The sequence below is a fragment of the Myzus persicae genome, unplaced genomic scaffold, assembly GCF_001856785.1.
Source record: "Myzus persicae strain clone G006 unplaced genomic scaffold, MPER_G0061.0, whole genome shotgun sequence".
Lineage (NCBI taxonomy): Eukaryota > Metazoa > Arthropoda > Insecta > Hemiptera > Aphididae > Myzus > Myzus persicae.
In genome coordinates, this window is record NW_019101948.1 from 155916 (window position 1) to 178289 (window position 22374).

Below are 22374 nucleotides of genomic sequence, written 5' to 3' on the forward strand. Positions count from 1 at the left end.
GAATACTAAATAATATAATATTTATTGTACATTATTCAATGGCCGCCGCGGGGTGAGTTTTTGAAACGTACGACGCTTGTATTGTACCTACATACCACCACGTACACAGCCAGTAGGAGATTGAATGTCGTGATTCGGTCGTATGTACGTAAGGGAAATTAGAAATGGCAATCGCTAGTTTTACGACGACGGCCCACTCTTAAATTGTTACGCACTCATTTATTTTCAATATATACTGGTGAAATATATACAACGCGTGTAACAAGAAAATCCTTCTTATACTTTGTGAAAAGCTGTCAGAACGGACACAAACGCGTAACATATTAACACGGTTGTCATTAACGACCCCTACTACCACCTCTAAAGTTGTTTCTTTGACCGTATGACCCACATGCTCGTCTAGCACCACACCCACCCACCAATTCACATACACACACACACACACACACACACACACACACACACACACACAGAACGACGACGACGACTATGTAATGAATTTTTAAATTTTAAACAAGAGCGATGGTGGCTTTCATGCCGCACTCGCAACAAAAATATAGTGATGATGATAGTAGGTATATAATGATGTGTATATTAGATACGGCAAAAACAACTCCTTACAAAAAAATTGCGATGATAATGATATAGAGAATATACCTCACACATAATAATATTCAAACACAAACATTAACGGTGGAAAGATAATATAAGCTTCGTTTTCCATGTATACCTACGTCAAATGTTCGGGGTTAAGTGTGCAGGTGCCGAACACTGCGGCAGGCCATCGACGTAGCGAAACGATTTTACCTACCTATATAATATTATTATGCAATGAAATAATGATAAAAATACCAATTTCATATCATATAATATTATAATGTAGCTCCTCCTCACATCGCCACCTCCGTGAACTATACGGGCGAAACGCGATATAGGTAAACAATAACTTAACAATATTATTATAATTATAATGTACTGTACCTAATTGGAATGTTTTGACATAATCGGTTTCGTCTCGCTTGTTTGTTGTTATTTTTTTTTCTTTTCCATTACTTTTAATTTCGCAAATATAGAGTGATAAATAGAACGTGCGCTTCAAAAATGTATAAACTCACGTCCGCCGGGTGTCCGTGCAATGTACTAAACAGTGTTTATTGCACCAGAATATTGGATTACTGCGAAACGATTACCGCGGTATACAAGGAATAACCGCGGAATCGAAAATGAATTTATGATGATGACGGTGTGATCACTTCTCGAACGTTTCTCAGATGGGTCGGAGAAATTGTTAACGTAGCATCTGTGTTTAATGGCCAAGAATTAAACTATTATTATTATTATTACTATAATCGAAGTCGCTGCGAAATAAATAATAATAAATTATTATTATTATTATTATCTGTGTACTCGCGTCACCTCAAATTGAACGACCATGATAGCTCTCCAGTGGGTTCTCAAACATCAGCATCAACATCATCGTATTATTATTATTGCGTTTCTACATTTATTAGCTATCGTAGGTTCCTCTATAGAGGTATACCGTATTTAAATTATAATAGTATTAATTTCCTCGGCGACGACTGCGCGGAGACTATACTGGCGACATCGCAAACCGAGCGTATACATTTTTTAAACGACATCGTCGCCGGTGACGGGACAAAACAATAATCGATTTTCTTTAATTTAATATCGAAACGCCGTTTCACTTTAACTACATTATTCTACAAGACCTTCGAATTAAGGTCTGACAACGATAATCGCATACACCCGGCGTCTGTGCAGAAAATGCGCGCGCGCCCACCTCGAATCGACAGATTGACAAGGTGCAGTTACAGTATTACTACTACTGTCGACTGATCCTCGTGTGTATATATATATATTCGTATATATACCTGCTCGGCCTATATAATAATACCTTCTTCGTCGTCGTCGCATTATTGGACGTATCGCCTTTGTCCCTTTTTTTTTATTTGGTTTTTTCCCCAGCTCGTCCGCTCGGGTATTATTGAAAACGAATTATATTCCTTCTGTGTATTTATAATACGCGTCTCCTGTCGTCGTCGTCGTCGTCGTCGTCGCTGCATCTCCGCTGCTATCGTCCTTTTGATGTTTCCAACGATTATATAATATATATGTGTAACGGTGGGTTGTAGGTGCCCATTTCATACACGAGACATACCTATACCCAATACATATATATTACAATATTATTATGTGCATACTACAGTGGAAGACGACGAGAAGAATTCGAACAGTAAATCATATAATGCACACATGTAATATTATTATGTACTAAGCCTATCGACTGGAACAATCGTTCCACTGCAGAGACATAATAATAAAAATATTTCAATAATATATATTTTATCAAGGAGCCGCGCGCAGGTATTATGTTTTAGGCCCAGGTGCACATGCGCACTGGCATTCAGCAGCTCTTTACGGCGCTCGCCGTTATTATTGCTATTATTGTTATTATTATTATTATTATTATTATTATTATATATCGCTGTGTACGATATCCGCGCGTCGGCAGATCGTCGTCGGATACACGCGCGCTAGATTTTCCTTCAGCCGACCCATTTAACCGGAACGAAATTGCCCGTTTGTCTCGATCCGAGATTATAAGAAACAATGCAATCTCCCCAAAAACGACGACGACTACGACGACGACGAGTAAATAGAGAACCCGATTCTGCTCTCTGGTATTATATTATTATTATTTTTTTTTTTTTGTCCACCGTCTCTTTTCACGGAATGTTCGACGTGCACTAAATTGCTATGCTCCGTATGTGCATTCGTGTGTGTATGTGTCATGTATGTGTGTGTGTGTGTTACTCTAGTTATTGTCAACCGCGCCCAATTCAATTTGACAAATATGGCCAACCCACCCGGCGGTCGCATTGTGCAGTTAAATACCGAGTTCTTATTCTTTTTTTTTCTTTTTTTTTTTTTTTAACTCACTACTTTATTGACAAGCGCCATTATTCTATTTCCATTTTTTTTAATTCTCACCGAGCGCAATTTTTTATAATTTATAATTTTTTTTTTCTATTGTCGGGTTGGTATTTTTTTTCTGAATGTGATATTTTTCAATTTCGAGGCTTTTTTATTCTCTCTCACCCCACAATGCGTTGTCACCGACGCGGTATCCTCCCACGAGAGAAACCGAAATATCATAAAGTATATTATAATGGCCGTATAATCAGTTTTATAAATGACCCGGGCCACGGTTTTGACAAGGCTACCTACAACAAGACCGGTGCGGCGGCGGCGCGTTCACTGACACTCTTTCATCAGCGCTTCATATCGTTTACTAGGTAGGCAGCGGCGGCGGCCTGTTTTTGTTACTAATGCTTTTTATTCATTCTGTTCGACTCGTCACAAAATACGAATTGTCATCCATCCCTGCAGCTCGTGGTCTGTCACAACAACGCCGCAAGGTATAATAATAATAATATAAAGTACTATATATATTTTAATAATAATTATAATACCCATCATCGTGTATAATAATATAATATAATATTCTGGACTTTATCGTCATGCGTTCACACACACATACAATATAAAAGAAGCGGTACATTCGTGCAGGCAACATATAGGTACACCAACGGCGTGTATCCTTTTCGAGAAACAATGTTACCCAGGTATATGTTATTATATATACTGCGGTCGGCAGACCCGATGCGCTTGAATTTCGTTCGATTGTTCAAAGACGAAATCAGTTTTTGATTAATGAAACGGCTGTTACGGGTATACCTACGAAACGTGGCGCGACGCGTTGTGTTTCGACGAGAATTTAAGAAAAAGGAAGTTTTTCGATAATTAAGTGATTATATCTGTCGTCCTGGGTATCGAACGTCATAATCTGCTGCGCGTTACGCACGAGTTTTTAACAATAGCCATCACGGGAACATAATAATAATAATATTATGTGGATATATTATTTTCCGTGTGTGCGGCCACACAGACGTTGAAATAATAACAAAAATAATCACAGATTCACACGCAGACGGGCGAACCGCGGTGTAAGGATATATTATTTTATAACGGATAACCTGTCTACTGCGGCACAAGTCGAATCGACTTCCGTGTAGTGCAAATGTCAACGGATGAGTACGTCTAATGTACGGGAGAAAAAGAAAATAAAGGTCATAGTTCGAGGAGAATAATGTACGATGAGACATGAACGTTTGATAGAATAATGCACGGTAAACGAATATAATAATAATAATAATAATAATAATAATAAGACAATAATAACAACTGTACGTATATTATGTTATTTCGCGTTTGACTCCATGTCGAAATAATGCGAGACGACGGGGAGAAAGAAACAATTCGGCCGGAAACTGTGTATTATAATCATAATGCAGAGTTGTAGATGTTTATCGCGTTATTAATATAACATGATAAAATATTATTAGTTATTATACTATTATTATTATTTACCGTAGAAAAGTAGCAGTGTAGTGTCTATAGTTGTGGTTGACCTGACTCGTGTAGAAGAACAACAACGGTGGCGGCGGACCGCGCGGTCGTGATTTGTGCGAAAGACGGAGACGCGCTAGCGGCAAAGGATAACGCGGATAACTGCAACGATGACGGCGGAATGTAATATATAATAATAATATTATTATTAATAAATGGGAGAAGAACCAACAGAGATTATTATTATATTTCATAACGTCATCGGAACGTCTATTTACCGGCAGTGAATCGGCGATTATTATTATTATTTTTTGTATTATTATTTTTGTTCTCATATCCGCCGATGAGATGTATATAATATTGTGACTTGCACCGCCGCCGCAGTGCCTCTGTATATAACAATATCGAACGTATGCCACTTGGCCCGTGAAATTATTATTGTGCCGCCGGTGGATTTAGACGGATTCATAAGCCGAGACAAAAACTATATCGGCGGCGGCGGTTGCTTATATATTATGTCGGTGAAAATAACAACAGTAAATATATTATATTGTACTTACTCTTCGATTTCCCGAGAAGACTCTTCTCGCATTATTATCATGTCGTCGTCGAACACCTCAACCCAACCTCGAAATATTCAGAGATGACGACAAGATTGATGGCTGCTCGACCGCAAGCGTTGACTCAATAACAGTCGTGTCGGCGGCGGAAAAAACAACCCCCGTTGAGTACCTGGTAGAGTGTGCCTTATACCGCGATTACCGAGTTCGGTACCTACTATTTGGTCGCAACAATAAAAAATATAAAAAAAACAAATACGTAACTCGGCGCAATCATAATGAAAATAATAACGATGTGGCGTGTGCGTGCGTTTGGATCGGTATCGGAAAAATCAAAATAATTACAATGTCGCGGGGGGGTGCGTAGTTTTTTCTTTCTCATTATTTGCTTCTCGTATAGCGGCAGCAGCAGAGGTGCACGCGTATATAATAATAATATAATATCGCATAATGTTACATCGTGTTCGCGACAGTGTTCGTTTTCGAGACACGTCTTGTCGACGATAAAACTGTCAAGTAAAAAGAAGATTTTATCGCGGTGACATTTGCAACGGATAGGTATATACACTATTATACACTATAATATTACAGCATGTATGTATGTGTGTATGCCTGCACGTATATATGTATGTATGTATGTATCGAATGTACATGAAGAAGTACATAGTGCCAGTATATTACATTCTGTACTGCAGGTTCGATACTCATTGCGGAGTCGGTCTCCGCTAAATGTCATATGCTCGGTAGATTCATCGGAATATAAAGTGGGTACGCAATATTCTCTGCGCGATTCCGATCAAAATTGTCTTACGTTAATAATCATTATATTTGCTGCAGTTCGTATGGTATCGTCTTTTACTATCGTCCGTCGGTGGAATGTTATTTCGTCCGACTGCGAAACTTATTCCAGCATACAGCCGGTACCCAAACACAAAAATATCAATTATTCCACATAAATTATACGTCGGTGACGCTATAAATTCATCTTAGAACCTAACGATACAACGTTCACAATATTATTATTATTACACGCACTTTATATCAAAACGAATCCGCGGCAGAGTAATATATTATTATATTATGCGTAACGGGCGTGACAATTTAATAATGTTATTCAATGATTAATTTATGTACACTTTCTGAGCCATAGTGTAATCGATAATAAATGTACGTTTGTATCCGTTTAAAAATTAAACGTAGGTATCTAAATCTTGAATTTCTAAAATTCCGATGACCTTTCATTCAGAATAATTGTATATAGACACCTACATATATTTCCGTGAAAAAACTGGATCGAATACAAAAAAAAGTCACTGTGTGTATTTATAAATGCGTGAATAAAAAAATTAAATAAAAAAAAATGTAATTAAACTGTCATTAATTATGATGAATTATTATATTCGATAAAAACGGTAAACAGTAATTAAATGTCGATTCAAAAACGAAAAAAAAAACCATGGAGGAATCATAAACTGAGTAAAAATTGACAACACAGGTTTACCTACTGGAAATATAATATTTAAGAAGAAATAAATAAATAAATAATAATCAATTATGAGTTACGAAGAATTATTATGGTTCAACAGGAAAATACTTCAAATACTTCAAAATCGTCCAATCAAATAATACCTATATTATAGGCAGGTAATTAAAAATGATTAAAGCGATTTTATTTTAAGTTCGGTTTGAAAGGTGTTATCGATGAAAAAAAATACAGTAGTTTTCGAACTAACTGACAGAGTATTTCATATTATTGTTAGAATAACATTCCGAACCTATAGGTGTAATATATTTAAATGAACGACCTTCGTGAAAACGAAAACGTATTACACAAAAATATTCAACGCCGTTATTCCTTCTATTATTGCCACCTTATTATTGGTACTGTAATCGTTTTGTTTGTTCTATGCAACACACTTATTTTTAGTGTGCCTCCCCAATTCAATAAGCGCACATCCACACACACTTACACACACTCACACAAATATACACAAACGCGCACATACATTATATTTTCAATTTTCCACGGGCAGTAACTACTTTTCGCAATGGGGCCTCGTAGTTTCCGCCGGACGATGCCGGAAACACTAACGTGTGGAATATTTTCCGACCACGTACAAGCACCGTACGTCAGCTTCCGGTAGACAGGTCAACAATTGAAGGGTAATATTACTTTTTCCATTCTACCCGTGATGCCGGGGCTAACAAAAGAGAAACTCATGTCGTTGTCGTCGTCGGTGGATGAAGGAGTTTTGGTAATCATACGTCTCAGTAATCTTTCTGGTTCTTTTCAGATTCCGCCGCTACCGCTTATTCGGAATTCTAAATGCAATATTTTTATTACTGTTATTACTATTATTAGGTACCAATTCGAGGTTTTATGAAATATACATTTCACTAAAATACATGATATTAATATGTACCTAGGTACCAATATTTATGTTCATGCAATGCGTAAAAAAAAAAAAAATAATATTTTTATTAAAATTTGATATTAGGCAAGTTAGTCATGGTGTCTACCGTTGAGTTGTTTTGTGTATATTCAACATTGCATAAATTTCATAAAGGATTTGTTCAAACAACAATTTTTAAATTACGTTCTCATTCATTATTAACACCTTCATATAAAAATTCAAAAGTGAAAATGATAAATACAAATTCAAATAATAAATGTATATATATTATATTATATATATAGGTAATATTGTAATATCATATTATTTTATTGTAACTCTATACTATTTTTTGATAAATAATTTTACGAACAATAATAATATGCATAGTTATATTATTTCAAAGTTCAATTCATGATATTATTATTATGTAATATTATATATTTGCTACATTTGTGTTACATTTTTCCACGGAGCACTATATTTCAATATTAAATTTAAAACAGTCGATAAAAAAAGGTATTAGTAGACATGAAATACAAATTTCAACACACTAAAAAAAGCGTTATTTTAATGTGTGAAATATTCTGCTCTTTCAAAGGTGTGCCAGTATAGTAAATTTTAATTTTTAAGTACCACCATAAACCGACATAATAATTATTTCAATTATTCAATTTTTCGGTGGCATTAGTGCAAAAAATAATATATTTTTATCGTTGTCGATAGTATTATTATTAATTATTATAATACTGACTTTGATACGTTGTATAGCGTTTGTAGCTTGGTTTGTTTTTCGGTGTGATAATAGTGAATGTAAAATTATAATTGTTATATTATTGTAAAGGGGTTAGGGAACCTGTTATATTTAGATAATTCAGTGAGGGTTTTCGGAGCCATTTGAATTATATTTAAAATCAGAATTATTAATTAAAAAACGCAACGTAAGAATATCGCGTATCAAGCGGCACCCCCTCACAGTTGTTGTTATAACACAACATTTATGTTCACTCTGTATAATACGCGTACAACGCCGCAGTTGTCGTTTATTATATGTAAATTTCTGATACGGGTCCGGCCAAGCCAAACGAGCGATAATGATTATTACGGGGTGGCGGCTGTGGCTTTTAAATTCGAATTTTCCGGAAACGCCAGTTATCCGGTCGCGGTTGCCCGAAATAATAGCAGCGAAAAAACAACAACAACAACAAAAAGAAGGGGAAAGTGGGTGAGTCGGGCGTGTGTGCACGGTTTGTCGCTCGAGGTTACCGTACTACAATAATATTATATACCGCGTGGGGTCGTAGGTGAACGCGACGACAAACCGCGAAATTCGGCCGGTACTCGTCGCATCATCCCTTATGGCCGAGGTGACGGTGGCGGACGATGTTTTTCGTAGGGGTAAGCCCGGACCGGGAGCGTATAATATAATATATGATATTATTCGAAACGGAGATACACGCACAACCCAAATGTCTGTACGCCGCCGTCGTGGAAAACACCCGAACAAATTTAATGCGGTAATTGTCTCTAATCTTTTTCTCATTAGCACCAGGTTTTAGCCGGCGGACACCTCCCCACCCCACCCATAAACACCGTTACACACTCGGCAGCGTGTCCCGGCAACACACGAAATACACAACGCTTATCATGCCGTCTCGCGTAGGTATATAATATAACATAACAACTAATATACATTTTCTTCTACTCCTTCTCGCCGTCCACCTCGCCGACACGGTTTTCCACACGTCCCACGCCGGTCATCAATCAACCCCGCGCGCTCACCGTGTTCCAGGACGGGTCGGTGGGTACAAGTCGCGGGGCGGCGTCATAGTATGCATTACACGCGCTGCACATCAATTTATTATTGCCCCCCCCCCCCATATATATGCGTTTAACACGGGTCTATAAATACCGCAGCAGGCTGCACATGTACGCGTATGATGTCTACAACAGGTTGCAGTTTAAGTCATTACGATTGTACGCGCGGGAGACGGCCGGCGGACGTTCCGGGCAGTATACTATAACAGCAACTGCGACTGCCACGTGTAGGCGAGCAGGGAAAAAGCAAAACAAACAAAAGTGACACGCAGAACACACAGCCACCGGTGTGAGCTCATGAAATCGCGAAAACGGTTAACCCGCGCTTTTTCGTATAATATTACGATTAGCCAGCGAGGACACGTGCCTATCGCGGACACTGCACCTTTGCGGAGGGTCTGCAATAATTAACAGGCCGACGTCGGCGGCGGTCGGGCGGATTTTTGTAAAAAAAAAAAAAAATACATTTTAGCGTCGTGTACACACGTCATACTGCAGTGCCGGATTCTCGACGCTATCCGTATAATATAATAAGAAGGTGTGTGTGTGTAAGCCGCGACGGCGGCGCAGGTCGGGCGCATATTTTATACACTCCGGGATCGCACCTCCGCCTTATGTATATTGAAATCGTATATTTTCACGTTTACGCGCGCAGTCTGATTTACAATTAGGTCTGCTCGGCGGCGGCACACAATCCTCGCGGTATGCGAAGAGCGTACACAAACAACGCACCACCATCACAATGCACACGATCAAAATACGCGTCATCTGTCTTGTTCCGGACCTGTGCTCGAAACGGACGCTGCGGCGACGGCGGAAGGACTAAGGGCAGCGCAGTGTGTACAAAGTTCGTGATCCGGATAATATAACTCGCGCCACTCTCGCATATAATATATTATTATTTATTTCGCGATTCGAAAAAGCTCTCTCGGAAATCTCTGTTGCGCGTGTGCGGGGAAGATGATTTTTTTCTATCTTTTTTTTTTTTTTTTATGTACGTGATTTCCAACACCGGTCTTCTTATTCTCCTATCATTTCGTTGGGTTATACGTCTAATGAAACCGGTGTGCGAGACGCGCCTCCTTTTCGTTGTTTTCCTAATAGAAAATATGAAAATAATCACGTCGCGCCGCCGATATTGTGCAGCACACGCGCGTACAGCGAGCGTGCATAATAATAATAATATTATTATCTACACGTCGTACATTGTACACATCGCGGAGCAGGAGGAGCAGGACCCATGATGACGAGGGGAGAAGGAGGAGGAGGAGGAGGAGTCGCCGGAATGGACTCGGTCGGCACAATAATGTTACAATACTGCATCAGCGGCGTTATTCGTAGATGTACCTACGGATAACGCTGTGGTGGCGGCGGCGTTCGACGTGAATGCCTCGCGCCGGAGAAACGTAATATAATAATATTATGATATAGGAGGATAAATCGAAAAACAATAATAATAATGATGATGATGATGATGATGGTGACGGTGATAATAATCATAATAATAAAAGTAAAAAATTGTCTAAACGCATTATTTCCTGCAGCACGAGACGGCCCGGCCCGCGATGCAGTCGCGCGTTGTCCGCCGGACAGAGGACTAGGGGGGGGGCATCGAGGGCACGTGAGGTTTAATTAATAGCGGTGTGGGCCGTGCCCCCGGACGGCGGCGACGGCGGCGTCGGTTTCTCATCATATTACGACGTCCTAATAAGCACCTGTCCTGGAAATTTGTTGAGTGCCGTATCGGCGTGACCGTGTACGCCCCGGCTCGCGCACGTACGAATAATATGTACATGATGCACACACACAGTCATATTATAATATACATGGCGTACCGTCGGGCGAATATCTATAGGTGGTGCGGGCGTGTGCTTGTGTCTGTGCACGTATACACGAGAATACGCGTGTGTGTGTGTGTGTGTGTGTGTGTGTGTACGAGAACCGTATATACCGTATACCGGCGGTGACCATACGCGTTGGAAACAAAAAATTAATGCACACAACACACAGAATCGACTTTATTATTATACATTTTTCGCGTCACGATTATTTTCTGTATACACTCCGCTCGCAGTCCATCGGAGTATCCCCACCTCCGCTCGCACACGGGACTTTGGTCCACTGGACGGAGAGCCTAACCTAACCTAACGGAGAGAGATACAGCGAGAGAGAGAGAGAAACACACACACACACACACACACGGACACACACGCACACGGACACACACGCACACTGATGAGAGACGTGAAGTCTTATGATATTATATATATTATACGCGTGTACACGATACGGAAACGATGATTGAAACCCCGTGATTTATTTCCAACTGTCGGCGAGGCGGTGGTTTTTCGTTTTCATTTGTATATATATATATATATATACCTACCGTGCGCATAGCCGGTACCGCCGCCGTGTCTCGGTCGCGCGTATTATTATAGTACTATTATTATTACTGTCGTTAACGACGACGACGACGACGACGACGACAGAACAGAATCGGTAAAAAATAAAAAATAACAACCTCTCTTGTGCGTACGACAACCGGCGGCGTTGACCGCGGCGTATGCGCTCGGGTCGCGCACCTTTTATTCAATATATCACTAGCGGGTGGGGGGAGTGGGGGGGGAGGGGAAGTCGGCGCTCGGCAGAAATGGCAAATTGACGGAAATAATAAAATATACGATCCATTAGACAGCCGCGTGTGCGCGTGTGCGACCGTTATCGGAAATCACGATCTGTACGGAAAAAGCCATTCGATAATCATATTATATACGTACGTACACCCCGGCACATTACTTTCGGGCCACGGACTTTATCTTGGTCAAATTTCACATCCGCCGGTGCTATAATTTTTCCGCTTCGGTGCGATGTACACAACAGCGGCGGCGGCGGCGACTGCCACTGCGACGGCGACTACGACGACGACGACGACGACGACGACGACGACGAAAATCCCCAGTTTCTGCGGTCCTTGTATATAATACCGCTGCGCCGAACACATTTACCACGCGCAATACAATATAATATGTTTGCCGTAAATTCGTTTTTCAGTTCCGTATATATACTCTTTCATTCCGCCCGCCGCCGCGGCCGCCGAGCTTTTACTATAGATTACTTTTGAAATTTCGAAACACTCGCACCGCTATAAATCGTAAAAAACCAATATTTTTTTTTTCCTCTCGGCAAGCGACAACCATCCCCTCTAGCTGGCGGGCCCACCACCGCCTAGCTGCCATTAACGTATAATAGGCTCCTTGACTTTAAATCAGAAATTACGCCGAATACAATACTGTTTGTCGTGAAATCGAGTACAATACCGTAATAATTAATTTTATACTTCACAAAGCGTGCGTCCGTTTTTCAAATATTATTATTTATTTTTAAGTGCGTTATGTTTTATTCGAGTCTATATATACACAGTCGGGCAAATACAACTTAATTACAAAACGTGTACAATAAGCACATGACATTTGTACTCGGTGATTAAAATTAAATATGGAAGGCGGCATTCAGCCCTTTTATTTTACGCGTAGGTATACACACGTCCCGCGCGCCTGATGTATTATTATAATGTACCTGTGTCAATAAAATGCTGATGATTTACGCCACCGTGTTCGAATCCAATACATTTTTACGCCAAAATAATAATAATAATAGTAATTCAACGAAAACTGTTTTATGCATCACGCCGTTAATCCAATTCCGTACACAGGTTACTGTATACAAACTATATATATATATATATATAGGTATGTACCTACCTGCCTACCTGCCTACCTCTATATAATAATAAATAGTGTGTAGTCTATATTTATGTATAGTAAACGAACTCGTTGACGCATCAACACGCCCGTCCATTTGTTAAAACTAAAATAAATGGAGTTTGATATTATACCGTCGAGTAATATTACAAATCTAAACGTATTATTTACACTGATATTGTATATATATATATATATGTATGTATATTGTAAAGCCGGCCCATCAATCAATTTAACTTGAAATAAATTGACTTGGTAATAACGAAAAAATGATAATAAACACAACTTCGTTGTACAATAAATGTAAATTATTAACGTATTACGAACGTATATAAATAGTGTGTACGAAACATTAATAATTGATTTGTATAGGAACAGATGAGATTTGAACACGCGTTTAATATCGGTTTCTAGAAAACACAATAACATTTCAAAATGTTTACGATTTTTATATAGCACGCCTGTTACATGTTTATACACACAACATATTATTATTATTATTATATATCGTGGATACAATGGGCTACGATTGACCGTTGAGCAATTTTTTTTTACCCTTAGTTTTTAACTTCAAACAAAAAGTACACTTTAGTTTTTTTAGCTTTGAAACTTGCACTCTCTTGTATAGAATATTGCCTTCTTGACCTGCCGTGAATGCTACAGGCTGAAAGGCGTCACACGATCATTCAGCTGATTAAAATTGTATCAATAATAATGATAAAAAAGTTATTTTCGGTTACGCATAATCATAGCTGTTTAGTGTGCCTATACTCAAAATTTATCGCAGAAAACCATGGAAACTGATTGCTAAACACTAAACACGGTCATAACTCTTTTTGACACACATAAATACACCAGACATGCACCCGCGGGCGCATAGACTAAACAGGTCCGACTTACTAAAGGTAAACCGAGGTACAAGACGATTTACTCTTGAACGATACACACTTCAACACAGTTGCTCATGAGTCTATTAAACTACTTAAACCGAAATACACCTCGTGCAATCGCGATGTTCAATCCGCCATAGGTGGATTTCCCAAACGAGTTCGATTTGCACCGGAGAGATGACTGATGGTGACTATAAAAATTAAATACTCACACTAAGATTTCAACAACTTTCCTGCATTAAAAAAAAAAAAAAAAACATCAGACAAGGAGAGTGAGAAGTAAGAGCGCCATGTAATCATTAGTAACAACATAGCCAAACCAATTTACTCCTTAGAAGGCTCTATATATTTATTTACTGTTAATATAGGTAATTTTTTTCGCTTCAACCCGGCAGCGACTGAGCGACGTATAATTTAGCTAGTTTAGAAATATTATAATAGTATATTGCAGCGTCTAAAACGAACTGGAACTGATGTATTTACAGCGGGCGAGGCGTCGCAGAGAGTGTGCAGTTACAAAACGAGTTTAATTTGGCTAAAGTTTACAAAGAACTCGCACACGTCGTACTGTACAGTTTCACAAATAATAATTCGGTTACCCATAACACGTCGTCTCGTCTTAGACTGAACGTTGTTACAAACGGATAAATCACTAGCATTTATAATTAAATTAAATTGTACGGCTCTCTTTAGAACGAAGTAACTCAAATCGTTTGACTATTCCTTTCCACACGGAAGAATGGAATCATGATATTATATATTGTAAATTATATATAACAGGAGTATGAAATACCTCATGGACGGGAGGGGTGGGAATCGGATAAAAAATATCTGTAACAGTAGTTCGCACACAACGTGAACGGTGGTGGTTCAGTCGTGAAGGGGAGATTGACAATCCGGATGTCCGTAAATGTAGACACGTATTGCAATATCCACCGCCATCGGCCTGATGAGAAGCGTGACAACTTCTGTTAAAAATGTCGACCAAAACGCACGTACGACGATGGCTTACCGGCAGTCGAGGGTTGTCTTCTCGAGAAATCGCACTTTATAAGACATATGCAATATAACATTTTGATAATTATGTACGCATATTATATCCTTTTTTACAGACGGGAAATAAACTTTTTTTTTTTCTTGTCATTGCTAGATTTATATAAATATTATGATATTAATATAACTGATGACACGTTTGAGACTCATCAGTGCGCAGCCGCTCCGATCGTGATTGTTTTTCGCATCGGTGTGTGTAGGCACAAGTAAGATCGCTAGATACGTCGTAAGTAAGATGATAGTATGAGAACAATAATACATTATATGCACCGAATTTGATCGAATATTTATGTTATCCCTATCTGTTAATACAGTCTGTTGAAATCATAAAAAAAAATATCCGGCGAATATCATAATATTATTATTACTTTCGTGTCTACCCCGTGATCGCAGTACAGAGTCGGATTCACAGGTACGATCAGGGTTTAAAGTGGAAAAAAATTCCTGAGGGGACTAATGTGTCCACATAGTTTTAAGCATTCCATCTATAATTTTATGAATAATGTCTTATGTATAAAATCCTAATTTGAGTCCTCCTGCACTCCCCCCCCCCACTTTAACCCCTTGGTACGATATAATTACAGTATTTATGCGTCTGTCGAGTGGCGTGTACTTATTTTTATCGTATTCTGATCGGCCTTTGCAATCCGAACGCGGTATCCTTCAATAGTAACCTACGTGTTCTATACCGGTTAATTTCCGAAGCCCGGCCGAGTTCAGCTTTTGGACGTGGCGCGACTTATTGCTGCGATGTAATGTGAACCCTCGCGGGCTTAAAAGTATTATAATATAATGTCTATTATTATAGGTATAGGTTTTATTAATGCGGTATATACCATTGCTGTAAACCTACAATGCTTATACACGTCGTATTACACAGGTACTTACCACTCTGTCCTACGACCATATTATATACCACTGCGCGATGACGACGACGCCGGTCACGCCGACCTCGTTGTCGGGTGTTTTCGACCGCGACCGAAACATCATCGCGCGCACAGATGAATTGTGTTCCGTTTCGAATGGGAAAAAAAAATAAATGTTTAAAAAAAAAAAAAACACGAAAACGGAGGCATTGAATGTGTTTTCTTCTGCTCCGTCTCGTTCGGTATTTTTTCCTCTCGTTATAGTAGTATCGTCGATGGTATAAAAAAAAAAACACTGCACATACACGCTGTACGGCCGCGGCGGCGTCGAACAGATATACAGAAGACGACCATAAGTCCATTAACGTGCGCGCGGGGTGCACTCGTGTAGGTATAAATAATATATGTTACATAATATGTATATGATATTAATGTAACGTATATTATTATTTTGATGGGCCGCCGCCGCGCCGCCGTCGCGCCGACAACAAGTGGAATGGATGGCACCGTAAACAAAATAGGTATTAAAAGGCAATAGCCGGGTATATCGCGTAACAGCCACCGCCGTTGATAAATCGACCGATTAACCTAATGGACGTACGTGTATGCATGTGTGTGTGTGTGTGTGTGTGTGTGTGTGTGTGTGTGTGTGTGTGTGTGTGTGTGTGTGTGTGTGTGTGTGTGAGAGAGTGCAAGCGACTGCAGCTTCCCTATCCCCGTCTGCAGCAAGTCGTTTTAAAAGTGCCTTCGCCGTTGTTGTTTATTATATTATTACGCGTATCATATTATATATATTACGTACTATATACGCATTACACGTTATATCGAACCGACTTTTCACCGTTCCTCGTATATACTTATTACTTATATATACCTATATAGTATATATATACATATATATATAATACGTGCTGTGAAACCACCGTTGCGTGTGTCCGGACTACTTGGGCGCAAGTCGTGTTTCAAATTTGGGGAGAGGGTTCGAATTCAGTACTGCTTGCCACATATTATATTATAAATTATAATATCATAATATCATAGAAACGCGCCTAACAAGGACGACTCACTCCGCGCGGATTAAAATCGCTAGGTATAATATTATTATAATATAAACAAATGTTTTTTTTTCCAGAAAAAAATCTAAGTACCATACATTATTATAATATTATGTATTATACAACTACAATAGTTATATTATGATATTAAAACATACACTAAGTATCATTGCGATTTACGAGGAAAACTATAAGTACACCACCAAATGTTAGATAGGTACCTGAAATGTCGCGTTAATTATATACGCTTAAGCAATTATGTAATAATAGTGATATTATTCTTTCGATCTATTGCTTTGGTTTTTAATTTAAAATTTTGCATCATTAGATTATTCATCGCAAAAACGATATAATATGAAAACGTTTATAACAACTGAATTGATCTGACGTTTAAGACACGGAATCCACAAAGATATATGCTGTATAATATATTATGTAAAACATAATGGTTATCGCGATCGGTACACAATATTCGTCGTATGAAAAAATAAAAATATAGGTTGGTAATTGGTTTAATAATGTGTTATATTCAAATATGTGATCGGATCGTTATATCTACGAACTACCCCACAATAATATTTTTAACTAGGTAGGTACTTTAATTTGTATACATATAGTTTTTATTTCTTTGGACGGGAATTTTAACGTTTTTGCGGCTCCCGCTCTCAACGCCTACCCGCTCTATTTGGCACTTATATGCCGTTCGGTAATAGTATTATTATGTATAAGTGGTACCAGAGCTTCTACCACGAACACTTTAATGGTCATAAAAATGAAAAAAATATCGACTTGGGCCCACGAAATAATATTAACATTATGTTCTTAAAGAATTTTGATTAGTTTGTAGTGGTACTACTGCTCTTCTGCGGCATGATGCAAAAAAAAAAAAGTACGGAACAAATAATAATATTACGAGTTCTCCATCTCTGACGTGTTTCGCAAGTTACTCGTCGATAATATAATATTATTGTCATATTCCCTTAAGTATAGAAGCAGAAGCCAAATTATAATTATAATCGTAATATTATTTGTGTTTATGTTCCGTATACGCCATCGTAATAATAATAATAATAATAATAATAATATTATGTCGTTGTAAAGTACTATTAATACGAGCTGATACCATACATTTGATAGCTCGTATAATACGATTATTATTATTATTATTATTACTATCATCATTGTTGCGCCGATGTTGCGAGATCTCGTCCGCCGACGCATGTGCAGTGTGCGAGAACATAGTCGTCGCTATTTTAATATCATTAATAATATTACATTCGTATATCTATATAATATATATAATAATGCGTTTAATGGACGTAATCGCTTTTTAAGTGCACCCATTGCTCGTGTGTTTATTTCTTTAAGCGTCCGTTAAACGTATATTCTATTATATTATATACGCCCGACTAATTAGAGCATTCGTAATTGCAGGTTCACAACATATACCTAACCGGTGTTATAGATAAACGAACACAATATTTTTTGGGGGTCCGTTTCAAAATGGTTTCCTGAATATGTACATAACCTTGACACCGTTGGATTCCGGTTGAATACATACACTGAACTAAAATAAGCGATCAATATAATAAAAATATAGATTAATTTGAAAAAAATATCATTAATAATGACCCCATAAACATTTTATCAAATTGATGAAGAAACATTTGTCAGTTCAGAAATTGAAAGTTTGCTTATAGAATTTATATCAATTTAATAAATTATTTATTATGTCAATGAATTTAATTGTATACTATTGATAAATACTTTATCACCTTAATAAAATACATTATTAATTAATAATAAATATATTATTTAGGCTATAGCTATAATTTATCAATTTGACAAAATATTTATTGTCTTGAAAAAATTATTTTAGTTCAACCCAAAAAGTATTTTGGATTATTATTGAAAAAAATTGGCTGTATAAATAAGTGATAAATTCATCGTTATTACATATTGATTCTAAGAAGAAATCAGGATGTTTTCATTATGAAATCAGTAAATGTAAAACAATATAAATGCAAAATTATTTATTAAATATATACTCCAAATACACATCATTAGAAGTATAAAACAAAATAACATATTTTAGAACTTAGAAAAAAAACTAAAGACATTTTAAATGAAAAAAACTATAAACTTAATAATATAATAGGTACTTTAGTATTTAGATACATATATTTAATGAATACAATACGTTTTATATATCTAATAAATTAAGAATATTATGAATACCTACGTATTTTTTAATATTGTGTATAAATTTAAATCAAAATAGTAAATAAAACAAAACAACATAATGCTTTATACTCGTAGATGAAAAATTAAATTATTTTACATAAAATGGTGTGCTATGTATATAAAAGTAAGAAGTATAGATGTATAATTTCTTTACATTAAAAAATAGTACACAAAATAACTTATTTTAGAAGTTGAATAAAAACATTGAAATAATTTAATAAGTTTTAAAAAAAAACTAAAGAAATTTCATACAATAAAATTAATCAACAAGATAATATTAATTATTATACCTTAGCATTTAGATACATAAATTGAACAAATAAAATTAGTTTTAAATCTATATAACAAAATTATAGACAAAAATATTTTAATATCTTAGACTATATGAATGAATTTATTATTTTTGTTTCTTCAAACTATGTAACACTTGGGTAACTAATTGGTGTGGAGTATCATATTTAGTAGATATACTATAATAAAATTTTTGTATGAACATCCATACTGCACATGATTGCAGAGGATATTGTAAATTGAACAAATTAAAAAGTTTAAAACATATATCAATTGCACGGGTAATATTAAAAACTTTATATTTTATCGAATCAAAGTAGACTAAAATTTGGTTTGGTTTTAGTGGTGTACCAATTACTATAATAAAAGGCTGTATGGGTAATTTTTTATTTTTTAAATGTTCTATATAATTTTCAGATTCACTGATTGAATTATTAAAAATAATAAAACTCTTCTGTGAATCCTTAATGGAATATTTTGTTAAACTGTTCTTTCCTTTATCATCTTTGGTCACTTTACGTGATGTTGGCACAAATAGAGAACTTAGCAGGTGGAAAAGTGTACAGTCTTTACCATCTAAATAACAGTTCATAGTTTGAGTTAATTTTTAAAATGGTATACAATAAAATTGAATGTTCATATTACTTTGTGTAAGATCATTAGTTGTTTTGAGCTCTTGTAGTAACAATTTACCATCTCTATCTTTAATATATTGTTCTACTATTAGTAGAATATTATCATATGATTTTTGGAATTCTATACATAAATCTGGAATAGTTGATGATTGATATAATCCATTGAAATCAATGTCAACCTAATTCATAAAATGTGATTAATTTTAAAATTTTTAATATATTTAATAAATATATTTAACTTACAAGTTTATACCCTAATGGCATAGAATAATGTTTCCATTCCTTTAATATTTCTGCTGTTGAATTTGCCTCTTTTATTTTATTTAGCCTGTATTGCATGGTGGCAGTCCAATGTATAAGTAAATTTGGAAATGAAATTTCATCATCGTATTTTATTATATCCAACAAATAACCAACGTCAGTTTCTACTACTATTGAACAAGCAAATTCAAAAATATAAACATTAAATTACCTAAGTATTTATGCTTATAATAAAAGTCGTGCCACTAATTTAATTGTAACATATCTACTATTTCAAACAGATGAATGTATGTTTATTTACCAAATGAATCATTCCGTTTAGTGAATGTGTCGTTATGGGCAGAATTATTAGTTTTGACAGGATTGGTTTTTAGCCCACTGGTTTTAAGTGCACGCATACAATTATAAAATTTAGCATACAATTTTCCTCTTGGTGCTTTATTATTCCCATGGCGCATGAAGTAAATATCCTAATAACAAACAATAATTTAGGTATTTAAAAAAAATGATATATTATAATATTGTATGTTATATTTTTACACTTGCCTTAATCTCTGAAGGAAACATAATAGCTATCTGTTCAGCAACACTTTCAGCTAGGCTAATTGACATCGGTATATTCTTTGAAATAATATCATGGACTATGAGATCAACCAAGTTTCCTCTAATGGAATCATTTAATTCCTTGTGAATTTTATAATAATCAAGTAACAACTTTCCTCTTGTAGAATTAGCTAAAATAGTATGCACTTGAACTCCAGAAACTAAAGTCCTGTCTATTTCACTTAGTGGTTTGTTTTGTAATGACGTTTGTAGATTCTGAACACCAGAAACTAAACTATTATCTATTACAATTAATGATTTATCTTGTAACGATTTTTGCCATGTTTCTACACAATTTTCGAACTTAATCAATATTCCAAGTGGTTGTGTTGATAAAAGTTTATCTATATGCCTAGGTTTTATATACTTTAGGGCATCAATGTCAATACACTCATCTGCAACATAAAAAATGAGAATGGAATTAATTAGAATTTGTTAATTAAATATTTAGTAAAAATATAATCATATAAGGTACTTTTTTTTATGTAAAGTTAAAGTATAAATTAATTAATCATTGTGAAATACTTGCCTAAGCATACTTGAAGAATACATTCCAAATTCCAACCTTTTAATAGTGCATTGATAGATTGCACATTTTCATCATAAGCATCTTTATTCGATAGTTCACTACATTCAGTTGAATCGATATTGGCCTATAAAATTCAATAATTTTGTATAAGTAATTTAAAAATATGTCTTATTAAATTCCTTACATGTATGTCTGATTGATTATCAATAGATTCATAAAATATATTTATCTTCTCAAGGTTGGCCAGAGTTAAGTCATCAGCGGAAATGTTAAAAATATTTTCGGGAACATCATTCAGCTCCATTATATAATATTTTTTTACAATGTCTACTAGTGTCTACTTATTAATATATATTTTTTAAATAAAAAAAAGAACAAAAATAAATTATACAATGTCAAAATAATATTAATACTAACTATAATAAATATAAAATAGAGAATGCAGGGTACTTAAACATTATTTTTTCTTTTTTAGCACAAGGTATATACATACAAATTAAAAAAATTCTTTTAAGCGAACAAATGACTTAAATGTAGATGTTTTAATAATATAAATTGGAGGTCCACTAAAGTCATTAATATTAACTAATGCAAATTCATCAATTATTTGCAATTCAACTGGTACTTCATAAGCCTGATAATGTGGAGAAAAATCGTTTAAGGCAATTTGCTTGGCTAATATTAATATTTGGCTATTATTGGTAATAATAACTGCTTTGATTTCAAAAATTGACATTGTATCATTTGTAAATCTACTTAAATACAATTTTGTCTTATAAGTAGTACCTTTATACTGAACTTCACTGTACATAGAATAATCAATTGGTCTTAAAGAAATTTTTGTATAAATTTCATGTTCAATAGCTTCATAAGGGATTTGTTTATGCTTATCTTCACAAATTATGACTGAATTGAAAGGGTGCATTAAAAAATTAGAAAACTTAAGCTGACATTTTTTAGATATAGAAAGAGTTATATTTTTTC

The 22374-nt window shown here is 35.9% G+C and overlaps 2 protein-coding genes across 4 annotated transcripts in view; one reads left to right on the forward strand and one right to left on the reverse strand.

Moving 5' to 3' along the window:
• The window catches only part of LOC111030842 (neural cell adhesion molecule 1-like), a 195087-nt gene that overhangs the window by 49099 nt on the left and 123614 nt on the right, over positions 1–22374 (forward strand). The window lies entirely within an intron of this gene.
• LOC111030841 lies at positions 19410–21725 on the reverse strand. 2 transcript variants are annotated; one of them, XM_022310537.1, is made up of 7 exons: positions 21575–21725; positions 21391–21514; positions 20805–21256; positions 20560–20728; positions 20241–20425; positions 20008–20176; positions 19410–19938 (listed from the first exon to the last, which is right to left on the reverse strand). In XM_022310537.1, the coding sequence occupies exons 1-7, from the start codon at positions 21692–21694 to the stop codon at positions 19469–19471; spliced, it is 1689 nt and encodes a 562-aa protein (XP_022166229.1). In that variant the 5' UTR covers positions 21695–21725; the 3' UTR covers positions 19410–19468. The 2 variants fall into 2 exon arrangements, with proteins under 2 accessions (XP_022166229.1, XP_022166228.1); XM_022310536.1 differs by having other exon boundaries at positions 20241–20428.